Raw genomic sequence first — 20,176 nt, 5'->3', positions numbered from 1 at the left:
GGGCTGTGCATTTCAATTTGAGGATGAGTATGTTATTGGTAGATGATAGTGTTCATGTATTCTCTAAATACAGGTTTAAAAAATTGTATGGCTGAGTTTTTATTATACACTATTTATTCTATTGATTTTGAATCTTGCACCTAAGAAATATCCTTATTTAGAAAAAAACTAAAACTAATACTGAAACTAATACAAATTAAACTAAAAAAAAAATTCATTTCAAAATATAGAAACTAATAAAAACTTGTAAATCTGCCTCTAAAAACTAATTAAAACTAACTGAATTTGAAAACAAAAAGTCAAAACGAAATAGAAACTAAAACTAATGAAAAATCTGAAACTATTATAACCATGGTTCACAGTGACAAGGACGTTTCAGAATTTTTCAGGAAAGACTATTCAAACATCCATTCTAAATCACCGGTAAATTCTGACATCATTAATCAAAAAAAAGAGCTCTAAATGGTTGCGATTGTATTTGTAAACATAAAGGGAGTGACGTGGTTGATGGTTTCATTTTTATTTAAAACTTTAGCATTCATGTAGCTGCTTTTGTTCCAGAGACAAAAAACAATAGCAAAACATAAGTAAATCGCTACCATTTAAAGGCAGAAATGCTAACCGCAGCTAAAAACAGCTTTGTTTACACATTTGACTACATTATGATGATATGAAGAAACACTTTTGCATGTTGAGACGTACATTTGAGTGTGTGCTGCAGTTTGCAAGATACTTTTTAAAATGAAAGTTTAGCAGTCAAGGAGAGGATGCAAAACTGAACTTTGTGTAGGTTACTTAATATTGAGAAAAATCCGTAACCAGATTAGTCAGGGCCCGAAATTAACCCTTTTTTTTTTTTGGTAGCATCGGTGCAAAAATTTTAAAAATGTAGGCGCACCAGACAAAATTTAGTCGCACCCATCAAAAATTATGATTACTACATGTTTTATATAAACAGATTTATTGCATTTGAAATCAAAATAAATCTGCCAGTGTTGTTTTTATTCTCTCTGATCCAGACCTTTACGTCTTCGTGGCTGTAGCTCCTAGTTATTGGAACTGAGTGATTAACAACTGATATTAATCAATCCATTCGCATTCTGTTCTAGCGTAGTGGGCCAATAAGAAGTAGGGCTGGAGGATTTTATCGATTCTGCGATATAAATCGATTTTTTTTTCCAAAGAAAGTATAGATTTTTTAGCCGCGAGTATCGATACATACGTCCCCTTCAAATCCCCCGTGTTGTTTACCCCCGTTCGCGTTGCAGGAAGAGCGATTTGGTCAGCCAGCCACTAGTGTTGCGGTAGAGCAAGTTACCTGTACTAACTTTACACAGACGCAGATGTCTACCTCTTCCTGTTTACCAAAGAAGAGCGTGGATATTCAGAGAATGGCACCTGCCTGCTTAAAAGCAGATGTGTGGGAGCATTTTGGTTTTAAAAAAAGAAGGAAAGCAACAACTTAGATAAAAGCATCATGCTTTGTAAGCTATGTGGCACTAACGTTAAATATTCCGGCAATACCACAAATTTACGAGCGCACTTAAAACATCACCACCCGGACAAGTTAATGCTTACGGAGGACCCAAAGCAGCAGCGGCCGCGTGACCCAAAACAAACTACTCTGGACATCGATGGCGGTTGTTCCCACAAGTTTCCATCTGCCTCACCAAGGTTGCAGAAAATTACAGAATCCATTGCCTACTATATTTGTTCTTAGTGACTTAAAATTATTTGATGTTTTGGAGAAGCCATGGTACTACTATGTTTACTTTCATGGCAGCTAGACTTGCTACCTCATGTTTTTTGTCAAGCTAAAAAGATGTCAAAGGCACTGTTCAGAACAGGCCACTTGCACTTCAACTTTCCATTGTTAATTGCAAAATGCAATGTTGCACTTTATTTACTTTTCAAAGGCTTGTAAGCTACAGTTTGCACTGTTTCAATAAATGGAACAAATTTTCTCATCACATCTTTAATTTTGTCCAGCATTTATTTTGCAAGCTGTCTGATGTTTAAGTTTATTTCAATTGATTAAATCCAATTTAATTAAACACTTCCAAGATGTCACTACAATCACTTTGTCTCTTTTCAATCTATCAGAAAATGATGTAAGCGTATCGAATGATATAGAATCGTATCGAATTATATCGAATCGTATCGAATCGTATCGTTGGCTAAATATCCTGATATATATCTTATCGTGAGCTGAATATCGTGTATAGTATTGTGAGATTAGTGTATCGCTACAGCCCTAATAAGAAGAGCACGAAGGCGGGGCAAGCATTGCTGGCTTTGTTTACTGCAGCAAGTTGACATGTCAACAGTTTTAAACCATTCCTGAGCGCTGCGTTTGGTGTTTTTAGGTGCATAGATGCTCAGCGCATGAATGCCCCCTAATTCCAGGCATTTGGTGAACATTCTGCGGTGAAAACTGGTCGCAAGACATCAATTTTAGGCAGTCGCACAAATGCTCCCAAAATATAAATTAAATAAATTTTTAGCGCCAAAACGGTCGCAATTTCGAGCCCTGGGGTAAATGTCTGCACCCACGCCTCCGTTTTTAGATGTCTCAAATGGCCTCTCCAGCATTTTCAAAAAGCTCCATTTTTGGCGGTCAAAAACCTCCTTGTAGTTCGGATAGATGGCATAACCAAAGCAAAACGTATGCGTTTTAAAACTAAAACACATGAGCGTAAACGGGGTCTAAAGTAATGAGTTCTTTCCAAATAGAGCTATTCAAGCTAACAAGGGAAATGACATTCATATCGTACAATATATCAATGAAGAAAAACAAATAAATACATTTTTTAAAATCACAATTTTTCCAATATCCTGTAGCTCTAAGGTCTATTTTACACTAAATCTTCAGCAAATACACTAGCTAATTATAATTTTTTAATTAATGCCTTGATCCAAAGGCTGAATGTTCATTATTCACTGTAAAAATGTAGGATGTTTAATCATAATTTGTTGAAAGATCTTTTCAAGAACCTGATATTGTGAATATTTGGCTCCAAGGCTTTTAGCGTGGGAGACTCTTCCAAATGCAAAATATCACCAAGCACTCACTGCAACAGAAATCAACACTCTTTATACAAAAAAAATGCACATTTCTAACATTTTAAAATCAAAAACATGCTATTTTTTAAGAGACACCTTCAACTGAAAGCAGCGTGATGATGAAGGTCGAGAGATCTCTAGCGTTTAGAGGAAACACTAGCAGCGTGTGTTGTTGAGACTAGCACTGACCATCACGGACAGACAGACAGAATGGAAAGGTTCATCTGTAAAACCGCTGAGAGTTTAATGACTCAATTGCACAGTAAAAGCATTCAGACAGAACTCACACTGGAAAATGTCCTGAATCACTGGTAAAACCAGTGTTTGTCTCTGATGCACAAAAGCTTCAGTTAAGATGTTTCCAGAGAGACTTGGACAAGTAACTCCCAGAACAATCCATCAACCATGAGCAATGTACCAGAGAACTAAACTACCGAAATCCATCAAAGCCACCTCAGCAAACTTGATCACCCAAAATGTAACCAAAACATGCTAGAAACCACACAGTAAACATCTAAACCACTCAACACCTCAAAAACTGCCTAGTAACAAACTGAATCAATTGAGATGCCAGACAAACCGCACAGTAAAGACCCAAGTATACTTTGGTTAATGCACTTGCGCAGTCGAACATACAGCCTTTGTATAGACAAATTACCGGTTTGTAAACATTAAAGAGCCCATATTATACATGAAATAGGGTCATATCTTGGTTGTAAGGGTCTCCAACAACAGTCTAATATGCATGCAAGGTCAAAAAACACTTTCATGGTCTTATAATCTGCATTTATTTTTACCTAATTATCCCAGCGACTCCTGTATGAATCGTCCAGTGATTCATTTGTTCCCAAACCCCTCCTTAGCGCGAAGCTAATCTGCGCTGATTGGACCGATGACAGTCTGTCGCGATTGGTCGACTGCCTTCAGTCAGAGAGTGAAATGGCCAATAGCTAATCAGCAATTTAAAAAGTAATCACAGTTCATACACGCTAGATAGTGTAGGCGTGGATTTTAGCTGCCACACACACACAAACACACACACACACCTCCGGACGAGAACGCTCCCGCTTCCGCCCGCACCCGCCAGGTTTTAGCCTTAGAACCCGCCCCGTATTCTGCCCGCCGCGCCCGATCCCGCTAAAGAGCGGGGGAGAACAAAACCGAAAATCTATATAAACACACACACAGCACCAAGCATAAAGCTCTCGCTCTCTCTCTCGCTCTCTCTCTCTCTCTCTCTCTCTCTCTCTCTCTCTCTCTCTCTCTCTCTCTCTCTCTCTCTCTCTCTCTCTCTCTCTCTCTCTCTCTCTCTCTCTCATACGCGCGCGTGCGCACTAACACACAAGCACCAAGCAGACACATCTTTCTCTTTCTCAGGCAGCCCGCTCCCGTCCCAAATCAAACCCGTTACCGACCGCTCCGGCGATTTATTCGGAAATTTATTCCCGCGCCGCAGAAATCTGGCGCGGGGACAGCCGCGGGTATGCACACCTCTAACGTTACCACGGAGCTCCATAAACAAAGCAGCACGCGTCACGTTTTTAACGTGACTTTGCACGCGATAAGAGAATATAGCCAGTTAACCTGATACAGTACACTCGGTTACAAGTAACAAATCACAACTAAATACATTTGCAAGCTAGAGTCAACGAGGCAACAACTTTAACCGCACGTACTTACACTTGAGAAATGGAAGAAACCCATCCTGATGTCCATCAGTAAGTTACTGATCCTTCCTTTAACAAACGCAGATGAAGTATTCTTTGTAGCATGTAGCTTCCAGAAGTTTCCAGTAGTTTCCAACTGCTTGGCTATAATGCTGAGGTTTCATCTTTGGGTAGAGACTCAATATATCCATCTGCAATGTGACTTCAATCGACCGGCATGTTTGTGTGCGTGTGTTTGTGGGTGTGTGTGTGTGTGTGTGTCTGGGTTACTGCGTCAGAGGGCGGGGCCTCAGGTTTGAAATCTCCCGGGTTTGCGCGTGCACGTGAAAAACTTTGTTTCGTTCGTACGTCATGGCGAAACACCTAATGAGTCGATATCAAGGCGACTCGTTTGAAGCACTATGAATCGACTCTTTTATAGATGAATCAACAGTTTTAAACACTGTATTCTTACAGATTTAAGCCTTAGCTGGATACTTCACTTCACTTAGAGCTGTGTTACACACTACATGGAGGGGAATTTTCAAAAACCCATAATATGGGCTCTTTAAGGATGTGAGCTCAGAGAAGTTGCAGAAAAAAAACTGGAGCGCTAGCATTTACAGTGAGGGAATGACATCCGATGCGGCACAGAGTTTGTTAGAGCTAAGTTATATTGATTACATATTATATATATTATTTACATAATGCTTTCAGCGTATTATAACAGCTTCTCACTCAGTGATAAGCACAGTTATTCGGCAAAATTAACGTTAAAGTGAGCGGCGTTTGTCTGAGAGGTCCATTTGCGATAGCACCCTCCCAATGGATATTGGATAAGAGGAAATGGCCAAGCATCCAGCCTGAAATTTACAACTACCCCACTGAAACTCCAAGTGATTTTACAAGAGAGAAGTTCAAGGCCTACAAGTCTTTGGATGCCAACAATTTTGTTCTGTGTGGTCGTGTGCAAGATATAATGTTCCATGATTACCAGATTTAAAACTTTGCAGTGCTAAAAACAGAGTTCCTGCCTAGGTAAAGACTAGGAAAGAACACAGAGCTATACAACGCCTGGGTAATCATCAACAAGCACAACAACTGCATTCTGACAGCAAACTGCACCTGTACGGCAGGGTATATGAACTTACATTTTTACATTTAATTCTAAGCATTCAGTGTCCGCAGTTTAATTCACAATATTTAACTGTTTTTGCTGAAATCATTGCCCCAATCAAAAACAAGTAATGCGTAAGATTCAGCATAGCGTGAACTTACCTGATATGAAATGTGAACTGAGTCAAGCATTTTTTAATTAGTTCTTCACTCCATTCAGCTCTTCTAATGTCTATTAGCCAAAGACATCTTTGGTTGGCATTTAAAGCAGTGTAGCGTATGGTGAAATGCAAGTTTTCTACTTTTGGACTTTCGATTTTGGCATCCTACCGCACAACAGGACATGTTTGCTATTGCAACCGGTCTTTTGTTGCAACCGTTATGCGTGGTTAGAACCTGTGTGACGTAGGTTGGTAATTCCCTTATACATTACATGTTAAAGTGGCTATGCTATGGCTCTCCAATTAATCCAAATACAATTAACGAACAATTACCTACGAAAAGTCACTAATCAACATGAAATTATTATTGCGTACATCCTTCAAGCAGTCTGCATTTATTCAACCGCAAAGCTCAGATTTACAAGAAATTTTGTAAAATCATGTACATTTTTATGTTAAATAAGAAAACCAGGTCTTACAGTGAAGATATTTAAAGCACAGTTTAATTAGTTTATTTTTAATCTGTTGTATTTTTTTTATTATTCTTTTCCATATTTTGAGAACTTTTTGTAAACTTTGTCCCATTCTGCTTCGGCATTGAGAATCGTGCAATTTCATGATCTTTGAAATGTCCAGACGTGATAACAACCTTATTTGAAGGGAGAAAAAACTATATATAATATGCATGTCAAAGAATTTTTGGTAATATGGCTTGATTATCATTTTAAATAATCACGATTACAATTTTGATCAAAATAATTGTGATCATGATCACAATAGAGCGAAACATATGTGCTAGATTGAATCTTGTCCAGCACATTTTCTCCAAAAAGGTTTGGTGAATGACAAATATGTCTTTATACTCACTTGAACATAGGTCTATTCGTGCCAGTCTGTCAGATAGAAATTAGTTAAAACGCCCATGGACATAATCGCGATCTACATATAACAGGCTTTCATGTATCCTGCAACATGCAATGTCAAGAAGGCGATTTCATAAGGTAAGGTAATCTGTGAACACTTGATTATGCAATGCGTGGATGCATCTCACAGCACAAAGCATAACTTAACATTTAAATGTCCATGCTTAATCAGTCATCGATTAAGGTCTATCGATTCAAGTGTTTTTAACAATCAATAGATCAAGTAATCGTTAGCATCCCAAAATAAAATATATTGTCTTAATTTCACCATATATTCACCATTAAAAGCATAGTTTATCCAAAACTGAAAATTATGTCACCATTAGCTCACCTTTTACTAGTTTCGAACCGGTTTCACAGTTTTTTACTGATGTTGAACAATAATATACAATAACTTAGGGTTATTATGCAATATACAATCGGGTAATGTCATTAGTTGTTAAACTTGAACAGTAAATGCTGAAAAATAATTAAGATTCTTTTTAGAGTTGGGGGATGTTGATTAATTGTGGAACATCGTGATGGACGATGGCATCGTCATCATAGGAAGTGGTGAATTAATTATTTATAAATAATTAATTAATTTACAACTAATTAATTATTTGTAGCCTACTGTTTCCACAACCTGACACACATGGTCTTTATTTTACCTATAACCAAATCATAAATAAATAAAGATAAGTTACACACAAATTACCTCCTGTCAACCACTTTTTCAGCAGGACTCTGGTATGAATAAGCAGAGTGATCTGCATGGTTATAATGGCGTCAACAAACTTCATGGTTTCCGCTACATTCATTTTTCCATGGCGGGGCGCCACGCCAAAATTGATCCCGCCACAGCTACATTACAGCTTCTCATTCAAAACTTTTTTTTTTTTTTGCATACTCGTTACATAAACGCACTAAATCGCACTCAGCAGCGTTTGTTTGAGAGCGCACAAGATCTGTGCCGCCACAACTGGAAAAAATCACTTTGGAAACACAGTGGAAACACTGAACTTGGTAAAAAAGGTGCCCAACCAACAGTATCTGAGGTTTTCGCTAAACTTACTAAGTACAAACGTGAATGCGAAAGATTGAAGCAGTGTACTGATGCTGTGACTCGTTACCTGATAGATTCAAAAGACCGAAAAGTCGTTAGATGGAGACTTAAGATTAACTAAATATCACGTTTAACAACTATAGTGAGCGTGATCAAGCGGTACATTCTACAAAGAGATTAGTACAAGCACAAAGAGATTAGCATGCTGAATTGTATTTAAAATTAATAGATATAAAGATGTCATATATTGTGATAATTATCAATATCGACTGATGTAAAAAAAATTTATTGTGATAATTTTTTTTTGCCATTTCGCCCAGCCAGAACTAAATGTAAATGTATCTTTTTCAAATGAATCAAGCAGCACTCGCATCTGACATCACACATATAACTACATGCTGTACTACTCTCTCAGTACTCGTATGCCAAACTATAGAACATTGACAAACATTTCTGGCACCAATTCATGTTACATCAAGTTACTTCATAACATGTAGAGAAATGTACTAATCTATTTAGCAGTAATGCTAAGCAGAACTCTCTCTCTCTCACACACACACAGCTGCACTATGGGTGGGAGCCGCTTTTGAAATGATACACAAACGAGCAGCCAAAGTCTGAGTCACTCTCACACAATACACACAAACCACCACAGAGACACAAAGAGCATAAAAAGAGCAAACTTTGCTGATGTGAACGAACATGAGAATATAAATACAGATGAACAACACACACACTCATGGTTTAACCTCTGGAAACAAGTCAAAGGACTTTTGACTGGACTCTCTCTCGCTTTCTCACACACACAGCTGTCAGGTACTTTAAGCTATAAGAGTATTAAGTTTGAGCCACAATAATGCCACAAACACCCTTTTAAAGGAACAATTATCACCCTCATCATTAAATAAAATACACATTTTCAAGAATTTCCTATCTACCCAGTTTTAAATAATGCAAGTTAATGAGGACTACATCAACAAAGTATATAAACACCCATTTTAAGTGATACAAGAGCGACTAAATGATTCTTAGGAGTACTGTCTGGCCTACAGTGGATTGTAAAGCCCTTCAAAAAATTTAAAAACTTGGGTTATACAAGTTCTTAAAACAAATGACAAGGAAGGCTTCCTGACAAGCAGCCAATCAGACCCCTTCCCGTGAGCCTCTGCAGCTGTGGGGCCCCCTCAAGAGTCAAGACTGAAGCTCCACCCAAGTGAGCCAAGATCCTGTCAATCAAAGGGAGAGAATGCACTACTGCCAGACTTAAATAGGGAAAGACAGAAAATGCCTTGTAAAGTGTCTTTCAGAGCCCTCAGAAGTTTATACGAGAATAAATCAAGCGTTTAATAGTGCAAATATGGTCAAGGTGTGTGTTTGTGTTTAAGCGTGTAAGGTTATCTTTCTCTTGGGACTGAAGGGAGTTTCCGGTGAATATTTTAGGGCTCTGGAACGCCAGTAAGACGATGAGAGAATTACACTTAAAGTCAGCATGAAATATCTTATATTATTTTTATAACACTGATAGTATGTTGAACGAAAACCCCAAGGCAGGACTATTTCTTTTCTGAAGAAATCACTTTTTTTTATATATAACGGATTGCAAAAAAATATTTATTGGGAATAACGGCTTGTTTCAACTGAGTGGAACGGTTTGGTTTGGTTTGGTATGCTTGTATGGCTGTTTCCACTGTTAAAGGGTACCTAAAAGCAAACCATACCATTCAAGGTATACCGCTGTTTGGAAAAGTCAAGGTTTTGAAACAGTCAAAATTTTCTGCAATAATGTTCCTAATGTCTCAGGAAAATTTTTTTATTTACAGTTTTTTTTTTTTTTAGGACAATAGTATCTCCAGCAGAAAACATCTCTAAAGATGCCGTTTTAAATTGAGCCATGTTTAACTACTATCATCACCTTTTGGAGTATTATGAACTAGGAATAATATAAATTCTTATTAACATAGGTCACATGTGCTGGTGAAGATTACAGACACAGATGAGAGGTTTGCACTGATTGTGGGCTATGTTGTGTGTTGTTTTTGATTTTCATTATTTAGCCTGACATGTTTACTGTTTCAAAATATTTTAAATGTTTCCCAAATTAAAATGTATTGAGTACAAAGGCAAAAACGTTTTGTTTTTTAGGCAGACATTTAAAAAGAATGTGTTTTAGAGCAGTAATCTCAATACTGTAATACCGTGAAATTTATATCCAAGGTTATCACACTGTTAAACTTATACCAGCCCATGCCTACATACTGTACCACTTTTTGGGTATCGTTTGCAAAGAGTACCTAGCAAGAAAAAAGGGTAGCTGAACGCTATTGGTTTACAGAAATACGTCACTAGCAGAAGCAGGAGAATGAAAAGCAAGGAACCACTATTTTTAAAAACACAGCCGAGACATTACATTGTAATAATATATACATATAATAACAAGCCATGGTCGACCCGAGATCAAACAAACCTTGTCATTGTCTTGATAAACAGACACAAAGCCAAGGAGAGAAAAAATCTGCAGTGTCCTGTTGTTGTTGTTTTATGAACCCGTCTAAAAGTGTGAGTGGTTGACTTTCTCGAGAGAGTTCGCGATCGCGTATCTATATTTAAAATAACAATCTTCTTGAGCTCATATTAATTACATGTGTGTGATTATTGAAGTGCTTCTGACAACCGATCTTTTCAGAAACAGACAAACGCGAGAGTAAAGAGCGACAAAACAAAGGAGAAGCCAGAAAAAACTGAGCAACTAATGATTCTTTCTGCAACCTAAAACATGTACAAACTGCCATGTTTAACTACTATCATCACCTTTTAGAGTATTATGAACTAGAAATGACGAAATTTCTTATTAACATAGGTTACACGTGCTGGTGAAGATTACAGACACAGATGAGAGGTTTGAACTGACTGTGGGCTATGTTGCGTGTTGTTTTTGAACCCAAATAAGGCCTAAATGTATGCTGTGTGCGGTTTTTCTTTAAATGATAACATATCGGAGACTGTAAGAGGCTGTATGTGTTCATATATGTTGCAATTTTATATTTATATCATTGATCGACAGTTATAATCAAATCATGTTCATTGAAAAGTTAGTGATGAACATTAATACACTCGTATTTATGAGTATAAAGCATCTGCTTTGTGAGAAGTGCTCCATTGGTACCCTTTTGGCAGTGGAAACGCAGGCCTGTTAAAGGTGACCCATGCTGACCCATACCATACCTTACCACTGGAAATGGGCCACAACATGAAAAATTATTCCGGCAATGTACATTAGAAGTAGAGGCTGCATTTCCTGTTTTCAGAAAGGAGTATCAAGTTATAGGTGTCAACTTCTGTTCATTTTAACCAGTTTCCTGACATATCAAAGCATCAACCTCGTGCTGACATAATTCACAACTCTGCCACCTGATCACACACACTTGGTGATAGCAACAGGAAGCCACAGGTGTGATGTGGTCACCTGACACGCCAAGAACAGTCATGAGATAAAAAAACACCATCGTAAAGGTCATGCACACACCCTTGTATGACCAGAAACCAGGTCAATGTTTGTTTTCATTGCCAAACAGGATCATTTTCAGTTTAAAACTCGAGCAATGACTCTATTCAGCTTTATATTTGGTATTAAAGATATATACAATTGATTAAAGGTGTTTCAGAAATGTACTTATTTTTTTATTAATAATTACTCAATGACTGCCAACGAAAATGTAATGTCATTTCAGAAGTTATGAACCAGGCCCTCATTTTATATCAAATGCTTTTCTTTGGTGTAACGTGCTGATGAATCATTCACAGTATAGCTTAGAAAAACCAGGAACGTGTTTTATCCAAGTAAACTGGGTCAGTTTTGATTTTTTTTTCTGTTCAGGAACAAGCTTCAACATTCATCGCATGAGTCACAGGCCAATAACCTTCTATAAACAGACAAAAGGCAAGAGGAATATTTTAATAATGACTACCCGTCACACTTAATGAAATTAATTATATTAAGTATCTTTCATGTTGCACATTAAAGCTTGCTGTAAAGAATGGTATGCCCAAAAAAGAAAATTAGCCCATAATTTACACACACTCAAGCTCTTTTGAAACTATAAACCTTTTTTATAACACAATCTTTTTGTCCATTATTAATGTCCATGCAAACAGGAAGTTCCTGAGATTTATTTCAGTATGTTGATTTACATACAACTGAAATGAAATAATGAGAAGGGGGTGGGGCTTTCTTTTGTGCATCATTACCTCATAGCAATCTAATGGTAAGAGGGGCGTGGTTATTCATATTAATATACAGTTGCTAACAGAAAAGAACGCCACTCCAAAGACAGAAGAAAATGGTCAGACCTTAAATTAGGAGTGCTCAAACATTTTCTTATAAAGGGCCAAAACCCAAACTTGATTGAGAGCGTGGGTCAAAATTAAATATACCAAACTATTACATTATAGCTGCCAAGGTGCATTCCTAATTTATTAATGTTGAAAAATAATTTGAAAAAAATACTACAGTCATATTAATAATTATACGTTTTACTTCTTACATTAAAAATATAAACAAACACATTTATAACACAATGGTGTTCAATGCTAAATACACTATATTTTTTTCCTATCTTCGAGTGATAGTTTTTGCATTTTTAAGAATCTACTTTATGCACATTTAATTGAATCAATTAATTTCAGTTGATTTTTTGTAGCTCAACAATTAAACAAATGGAAATTATGTTAACTTAGAAATGATGATCTCTGTTGAAGGAATTCGCCACAACCTTCAATTTTAAAGCCTGGTTTATACTTCTGCATCGAGTGATCATCGTAACCCAAGGCGCATTCCTTTGCGCTGCTGTGCATTTATACTTCTGCGCGCTGTTTGGTTTGCTCTGCAATAACACCTCCGAAATGCTAGCTGGCAGTAGGTGTTTATGTTCCTCTGTGAAAAGTTTTGCTGCTATTTTGTTTTTTCTGAACGCTACATTAATGTAGATGTAGTTTAACTTGTTCGAGGTGGGAACCGGTGGATGTGCAATAAATTTAATTATTAGGTAAACACAAAACAAAAGATTCCACCTGGAGCTCCTTCACGGGACTCGACACTTGTAAACACTCGCTCCATCAGGCCTGCACAGTTCTCAGCCCCGCCCATATCCATCAGCTATGCCAAGCTGACCAATCATAGAGCTTGTGATAACCGTCATTGCAACGTGTAGTTACATTTTTTGAAAGGTGCATATCAGTGACAACCTCGTCGAGGACTACGTGTTTACGGGCAAGATGCGCCGGAGCACACGCATGCCCTTGACGCAGAAGTATAAATCAGCCTTAATTCTTCTCTGATGGGATAGTGGGCCAATTCAAAAGTTACAATGGGCCAACTTTCTGCATCTCTGCTATAAATAAATATTACCAAAACACTTTAAGTGGACTAACTTGTATGGATTAATTATTTAACTTAATAATAACAATTTGAGCTACAAAAAACAAACAATGTAAATTTAGATTTCATGCAGACTTTAACAAATCGTCACCTTGGAATTATAAGGTTCTATCTGTGTTCTGAATGATTTTGAAATGTTGAGCTTTAAAGTTTTTGCATTTCATAGCAAACAGTATGCGTGTAAGATTTGCTTTTTTAAATAAAAAGTCTTAAAATGTAAACAACTTATAAAAAACATCCCATAATGTAAATAAGTTGTCATTTAATAAGAATATGTCAATAACTCAATTTTGACAAAAACGTTAGCTAGAACCATATAATTCTAAGGTGACTAAATATCCTTGCTCTTCTGAACTTTGTAATGGCAGTGATGCGTTTGAATCTCTTTTAAAAACACACTCATCAATAATAACAGCTTTCCATATGACTCCAGTGGGTTAATAAATGCCTTCTAATCTAAAGTGAACCAATGGGTTTTTGTAACAAAAATGTCAGTTTCAACAACTTTCTAAACTCACTGACTTCTGACAGTTGCTCACACACAATAATGAGTCGAGATACAAAGCACGACATTACAAAACGCTTAGCATAGCATAGCCAATTCTTGTCATACAGCTTGCTGTATGTCTGTCAGTGTTCTACATCATGAGTCTACTTTTGGATTACATTTATAAATGGATGAATGTGCTTTCTGAACCTCTAAAACCACAGCCACTGTTCATGGTTATTAAACGCCTGCAACGAATATTATTTGATATAACTCTGATTGGTAGTCTTTTAAAAAAAATGGAAAATCCACTTAAGATGCCTTGAGTATGAGAAAATAATGGGAAGTTAAAATTTTTGGGTGAACTATTCCTTTAAGACAAACACACAAGGCCGGCTGTGTCTAAATTTGACCCATGAAGTGGTGTGGACGGAGATCTCCTGTTACCCCCAGCAAAATGACCCTGCCATACATAAATGAGCTCAAGAGCATCTGCTAAATGACATCTACCCACGCCATGGTAAGAATATGTTCCTGTGATCTATGACGTACTTCTCATTAAAACTCACTTCATTTGACTTGTAGGCATTTGAATATTGAGAAACTGTGAGGAGAGGATGTTGAAACCATTGCATCAAATGACCAGCATCCGTGAGGACCATCTTTTTGGGACTAGGCATGGGCCGGTATAAGATTCTGACGGTATGATAACCTTGGGTAAAAATATTACATATTTTAGAGAAGCAATTACAATACCGTAATATCGTGAAAAGTTTCACGATATTACGGTATTGTAATTGCTTCTCTAAAATATGTTCTTTTTAAATGTCTGTCTAAAAACAACAACTTTTTCCCCCATTGAACATGGTATGTTTTTTACATTTAAAATATTTTGAAACAATAAATGTCAGGCTAAATCATTTAAATAACTTATGCTATTTTAATTACTTGAAAAGGCATCTTTGGATATCTTTCTTTTCTGTGGATATACAGTAAAGCCACGGCACTGTTCAGCTCTACAGCAGGTTGGAAGTTGGGTGTATAAGAGATTTGTTTTTCAGATGTTTCCTGAATCATGGACTGACCAGTAGCTTGTGATGTGTGGAGGTTCCTTTTCTACTGTTACCCTAAAAAAACCCTCATTAAAATGGTCATAAAAAACAAAACATAAAAATACCTTAGGAATAATATAAGAGAACATTTTTACGGTTTTAAAACCTTGACTTTTCAAAACCATGGTATACCTTAAAACCGGTTACCGTTCAATGCATGTTCAATGATATGGGTCAGATTGGGGTAAAGTTGGTTTTACATTCATTCACACATTCTGACTTTCTCCTTAATGATTAAATTTCAGAAAAATATTTTTTGCAATATCTTAATGGTCTACTGACAACATATTAGCAGCTACTCACTATCAAAATAGGATACAACATTGTTCACAGTTAATTAAATAGTGCTAATTATGCTTTAAAGTCAATGCAATTTCAGACAGAATATTTAAAGTATAACAGTAAACAATATAAGAGTGAGTCACAAGTTGTAACTGAATGAATGTGTGAATATAAAACCAATTTTACCTCAATATCGGTTAGGAAACAGATATTGCCGTTAAAAGGGTCAAACAAACAAGTGCCAAAAAGAAAATTAATTTTACCTTTAAATAGAACAAATCACATTTTAAGAATGATCATCTTTTCAGCACCATGGAAAATTGGACTCTGGCCAGTCAGAAAGTACCTTGGAAAAACCTTGGCATAAAATATTGTAATTGTTTAGCACAGTGACACAATGGCAGCAGTTTTTTCTATGCAAGAGATTTTTTGCAGCTCTCATACCTGACTAATAACTACAGCAAACACCCATAAACCGCCAAAATCCCATCTCGAATGTGACTTTCCCATGATATCATACGGAAAACACAACGAGCTACTGAAATGACAGGTTTAGCGTGGAGAAAACAGTTAGGCAACCAGTACATTGGCATGAGCCGTCTCGCGCATGCGCAGCAACGCAGCCGATGACGCCACATTAATGAATTGTTTATGCTTTAAAAAATAACTTATGATCGATTATTTTAACATATTCACAAGACAAACGCGCTATTTAACCTGTATTTGTGTTTTGTGCCAGTCTGTTAATAGGTTTAACCCTGATGATTGATGGAATGGGGTGTTTAATTCATTTTAGCATTCCACTTAAACATTTAACTTTAACCAAAAACCATGTTTTGATCTTATCTGGAACAAGATCATTATTAGATATAAAACACTGCCAACTCTTTCAGTCTATGCTTCTGACATCAAATTATTATTTGTCAGTCAACCCGCATGTTGCATCAAACTTTAACTCAACTACTGCTCCAACGCTGATCTAAAGAGACAGATGAACAAGACAGCCTTTATCAGACAACCAAAACAACCTGCACAAGTCTAACGTTACAACATGATTCTGAATCAACCGATTTCAGGTGATTCACTCAGCTGATGTGAAACAGTTAGCCGGTTAGCATGCTAAAGCCTAGAATCAAGGCCTAGCATCCGCACACACACATTTTTGACAGCATTTCTCATGTGAAACAGTTAATAAAACCCTCATGCCGGGTAGGCTCGGGCGTGATACCCACCTATAGTGGAGATAAAGGTGGTGTTGAAGGCGTCATCGGAGAATCGGAACAGCACGCAGGTCTTTCCCACCCCAGAATCGCCAATCAAGAGCAGTTTAAAGAGCAGATCATAGGTCTTCTTCGCCATCTGAGCTCTTATAAACACACACTGAAGAGAAACGGACAGAGACTGAGTGTGTGTTAAAGGGAAAGTGTGCGTGTGTTATCCGAAAACACACACCGGACAGTCTCTTCGGAGCTGAATTACTTTAATTTCCTCCGCAGGCTCTTCTTGTACTCCAAGGGAGACGTTTAAGACGTGTGTATCCTCTCAAAGTGTGCTGTTCGGTGTTTTTAATGTCTTTGTCTTTCTTTCTCTCACACTGTCGGGACAAAATGGCTCCTCCGCCCGACTCTCTCTCTCTCTTTCTTCAAACTACACCAGCGATCTGATTCAAATGAAAGATATTCCGCTTCATCCCAGCGATGCCGAATCGGACGAATCTCGTTTGACAGCTGGTACCGAACCGACACTCTTCACCGGGTCCGTTTGTTGAGTTTAGAAGAGGACAAACACACTGACGACCGACCAACCGCCGTCGCCTTCGAATGGAGCCACCACGGCGACACCCTAGGATTCAGAGCCACGCCTCTCTTCCCGCCCCTACGTCAGTGCTTGGCTTTGTGATTGGCTAAAAGCGCCGTTTTTCAAAACCATCTCGGACGCTGATTGGACAACCGTCAACCGTCCGGAGACATGAGGGCATCATTGACGTAGCTTTTCGGGGAGGGCGAATGCAGCTGGCGCAGCCCAGAATTTGGCCCGTAAACGGTGCTTCGTGGCCCGACAGTCGATTTCCGTCAGCCCGGAGCAGCGCCGCTAGGTGCGATTGGGTCACCGGGACGAATCCAGATGTTGAGTCAAAGCCGGTGATGTCAGCAGCACGGGTGTGTCCGTTTCAGAGCACTTCTATACGACAGGGCTAAAGTTATCCGCTGACAATGCTGAAACGTGGTACTGTGCTACTTTGAACATATAAATACCATAATACTGGCATGGTACTGTATATGTTTAAACAATGCAATTTAAAATAGCACTTGTTTGTGCCCATGTAGGTTTCAATTTACAAAATGACTAAATGCACACGGACTCCTGATTTATATATGTATATTAAAGTCAAAATTATTAGTTTTCCTGTTTAATAAATATATATATATATATATATATATATATATATATATATATATATATATATATATATATATATATATATATATATATAAAATTATAAATATATATATTAACCAAATTACGTTTAACTAGAGCAAGGAATTTTTCGCAGTATTTCCTATAATACTTTTTCTTCTGGAGAAAGTCTTATTTTTATTTTGGCTAGAATAAAAGCAATTTAATTTTATTAAATCCATTTTAAGGTCAATATTATTAGCCCCTTACCCTATTTGTTTTATTTCAGCTAGAATAAAACACACTTTACGTTTTTTTAAAAACCATTGTAGGGTTAATGTTATTAGCCCCCAATGTTTTGTTTTTTTTCGATAGTCTACAGAAATAAACCATCGTTATACAGTAACTTGCCTTATTACCCTAACCTGCCTAGTTACCCTACTAACCTAGTTAAGCCTTTGTCACTTTAAGCTGTATAGAAGTGTATTGAAAAGTATCTAGTCAAATATTATTCACTGTCATCATGGCAAAGATAAAATAAATCAGTTATTAGAAATGAGTTATTAAAACTATTATGTTTAATAATGTGTTGAAAAAATCTGCTCTCTGTTAAACAGAAATTGCGGGAAAAATAAACAGAGAGGCGAATAATTCACAGGTTTTATTCATTCTGATTTGTACTGTATTTAATTTATTAAATTTTCAAAATCTAATATATATATATATATATATATATATATATATATATATATATATATATATATATATATATATTATAAAGTTGGCGGTTCACACCGCTGTGGTGACCCCTGATGAAGAAGGACTAAGCCAAAGAAAAAAATAATGAATGAATGTTTCCATGTAACAACAAAAACAAATGTATAATATACAAGGGCATTTTTTGGTATCACTGTTAAAAAAAGTTGACTCAGTTTTTGTTGTTCCAAATTGTAAGGCAACTTGCTGTGGACAGTGCGGATCTTTTTTGAGTTGACTTGATTTATGTTGAGTCAACTCAAAAAAGCTCTGCAGCAAGTTGCCTTACAATTTTAAGTTGAGTCAACTTTTTTACAGTGTAGTAATAACTTCTCACAGAAAAGATTTATAATCTATTAAAAGTCAAGTGTCACTGTCAAGGGAAATTCAAATTGTATACATATGAGTGAGTAAGGTCCAAACTGTTTCAGTATGGCTTTATATTCAATTCATTTCACCTTTATTTGTATAGCGCTTTTACAATGTAGATTGTGTCAAAACAGCTTCATAAGATCATAGTAAACTGAAACAGTGTAGTTCAGTTTTCAGTGTTTAAGTTTAGTTCAGTTTAGTGTGGTTTAATAGTCACTACTGAGAGTCCAAATACATCGATGCACAGCTCTACAGATCCCCAACCATGCAAGCCAGTGGCGACAGCGACGAGGAAAAAAATACTATTGACAAAAGTGAAGAATTAAAAAACCTTGAGAGAAATCAGGCTCAGTTGGGCACGACCATTTCTCCCCTGGCCAAACATCTTGTGTAGAGCTGCAGTCAAGGTGCCGGAGGCTGGAAGCTGGAGTGTCCCTGGACTGTCACAGAAATCAGTCTCATGCTCCTCCATGACCACCACAGCAGCTGCTCAGAATACGGGCTGGTCCAGGATATGGAAATCTTGGGAACATCTCGTCGCTAGTCTTGGATCGAATCAGTTGCGCTGCATTGTCTGAGGGCCTCAGGATGAGTATCCCCAGGTTTAGGAATTGGAGAATAAAGAGAATAATTAGCGTAGCTGCTGTTCATAGTGTATATAAACAAGATGCAGAAACCTGTGTGGAGCACATTCATGTATCATACCGCTAAGTGATGGCCTGAGTGTGTGCTTTACTAAAAAGATTGGTCTTTAATCTGTGTCTGAGCCTCGGACGTTATCAGGAAGGCTATCCCAGAGTTTAGGAGCCATAAATGAGAAGGCTCGACCTCCTTTACTAGACTTTGCTATTCTAGGTACTACCAGAAGCTCTGAGTTTTGAGATCTTGAAGAGCGAGCTGGATTGTAGAGAGACAGAAGGTTGGTTAGATAAACAGGAGCTAGATTATTTCAAGCTTTATATGTAAGAAGCAATATTTTAAATTCAATACAAAACTTAACAGGCAGCCAGTGTAAGGAGGATAAAATTGGGGTGATATGATCATATTTTCTAGACCTGGTCAGAACTCTGGCTGCTGCATTTTGTACAAGCTGAAGTTTGTTAATAGAGGATGCTGGGCAGCCAGCAAACAGAGTATTACAGTAATCCAGCCTAGAAGTCATAAAAGCATGAACTAGCTTTTCTGCGTCTAAGATGGATATACTTCGTAACTTAGCGATATTTCTCAGATGAAAGAAGGCAGTTTTTGTGACATGGAAGACAGGATTTTCAAAAGTTAAATTGCTGTCTAGTATGACATCCAGATCTTTTATAGTAGAGCTAACGCTAACTTTTTATATATGAAGTGTCTGAATACGTTTTTACATAAAATTCTTTTGTTCA

At 37.2% G+C, this 20,176-nt stretch overlaps 1 protein-coding gene and 1 long non-coding RNA gene across 4 annotated transcripts in view; both read right to left on the bottom strand.

The window, feature by feature from the left end:
* The window catches only part of rab10 (RAB10, member RAS oncogene family), a 36,292-nt gene extending 19,178 nt beyond the window's left edge, over positions 1–17,114 (bottom strand). For 2 of the 3 annotated variants that reach the window (XR_015517561.1, XR_015517562.1), the window contains exon 1: positions 16,502–17,114. Coding sequence is in view for 1 of the 3 variants with exons in the window: in NM_001002566.1 (NP_001002566.1) it covers positions 16,502–16,628 (127 nt within the window). In the remaining 2 variants the exon portion in view is untranslated. 3 annotated transcript variants of the gene reach the window in all.
* The window catches only part of LOC147839473 (uncharacterized), a 503,025-nt gene that overhangs the window by 297,845 nt on the left and 185,004 nt on the right, over positions 1–20,176 (bottom strand). The window lies entirely within an intron of this gene.

This window comes from Danio rerio, chromosome 20, assembly GCF_052040795.2.
Source record: "Danio rerio strain M-AB ecotype USA chromosome 20, GRCz13ab, whole genome shotgun sequence".
Taxonomy (NCBI): domain Eukaryota; kingdom Metazoa; phylum Chordata; class Actinopteri; order Cypriniformes; family Danionidae; genus Danio; species Danio rerio.
Note: the sequence above shows the minus strand (reverse complement) of the source record. Positions and strands in the feature narration are given on the sequence as shown.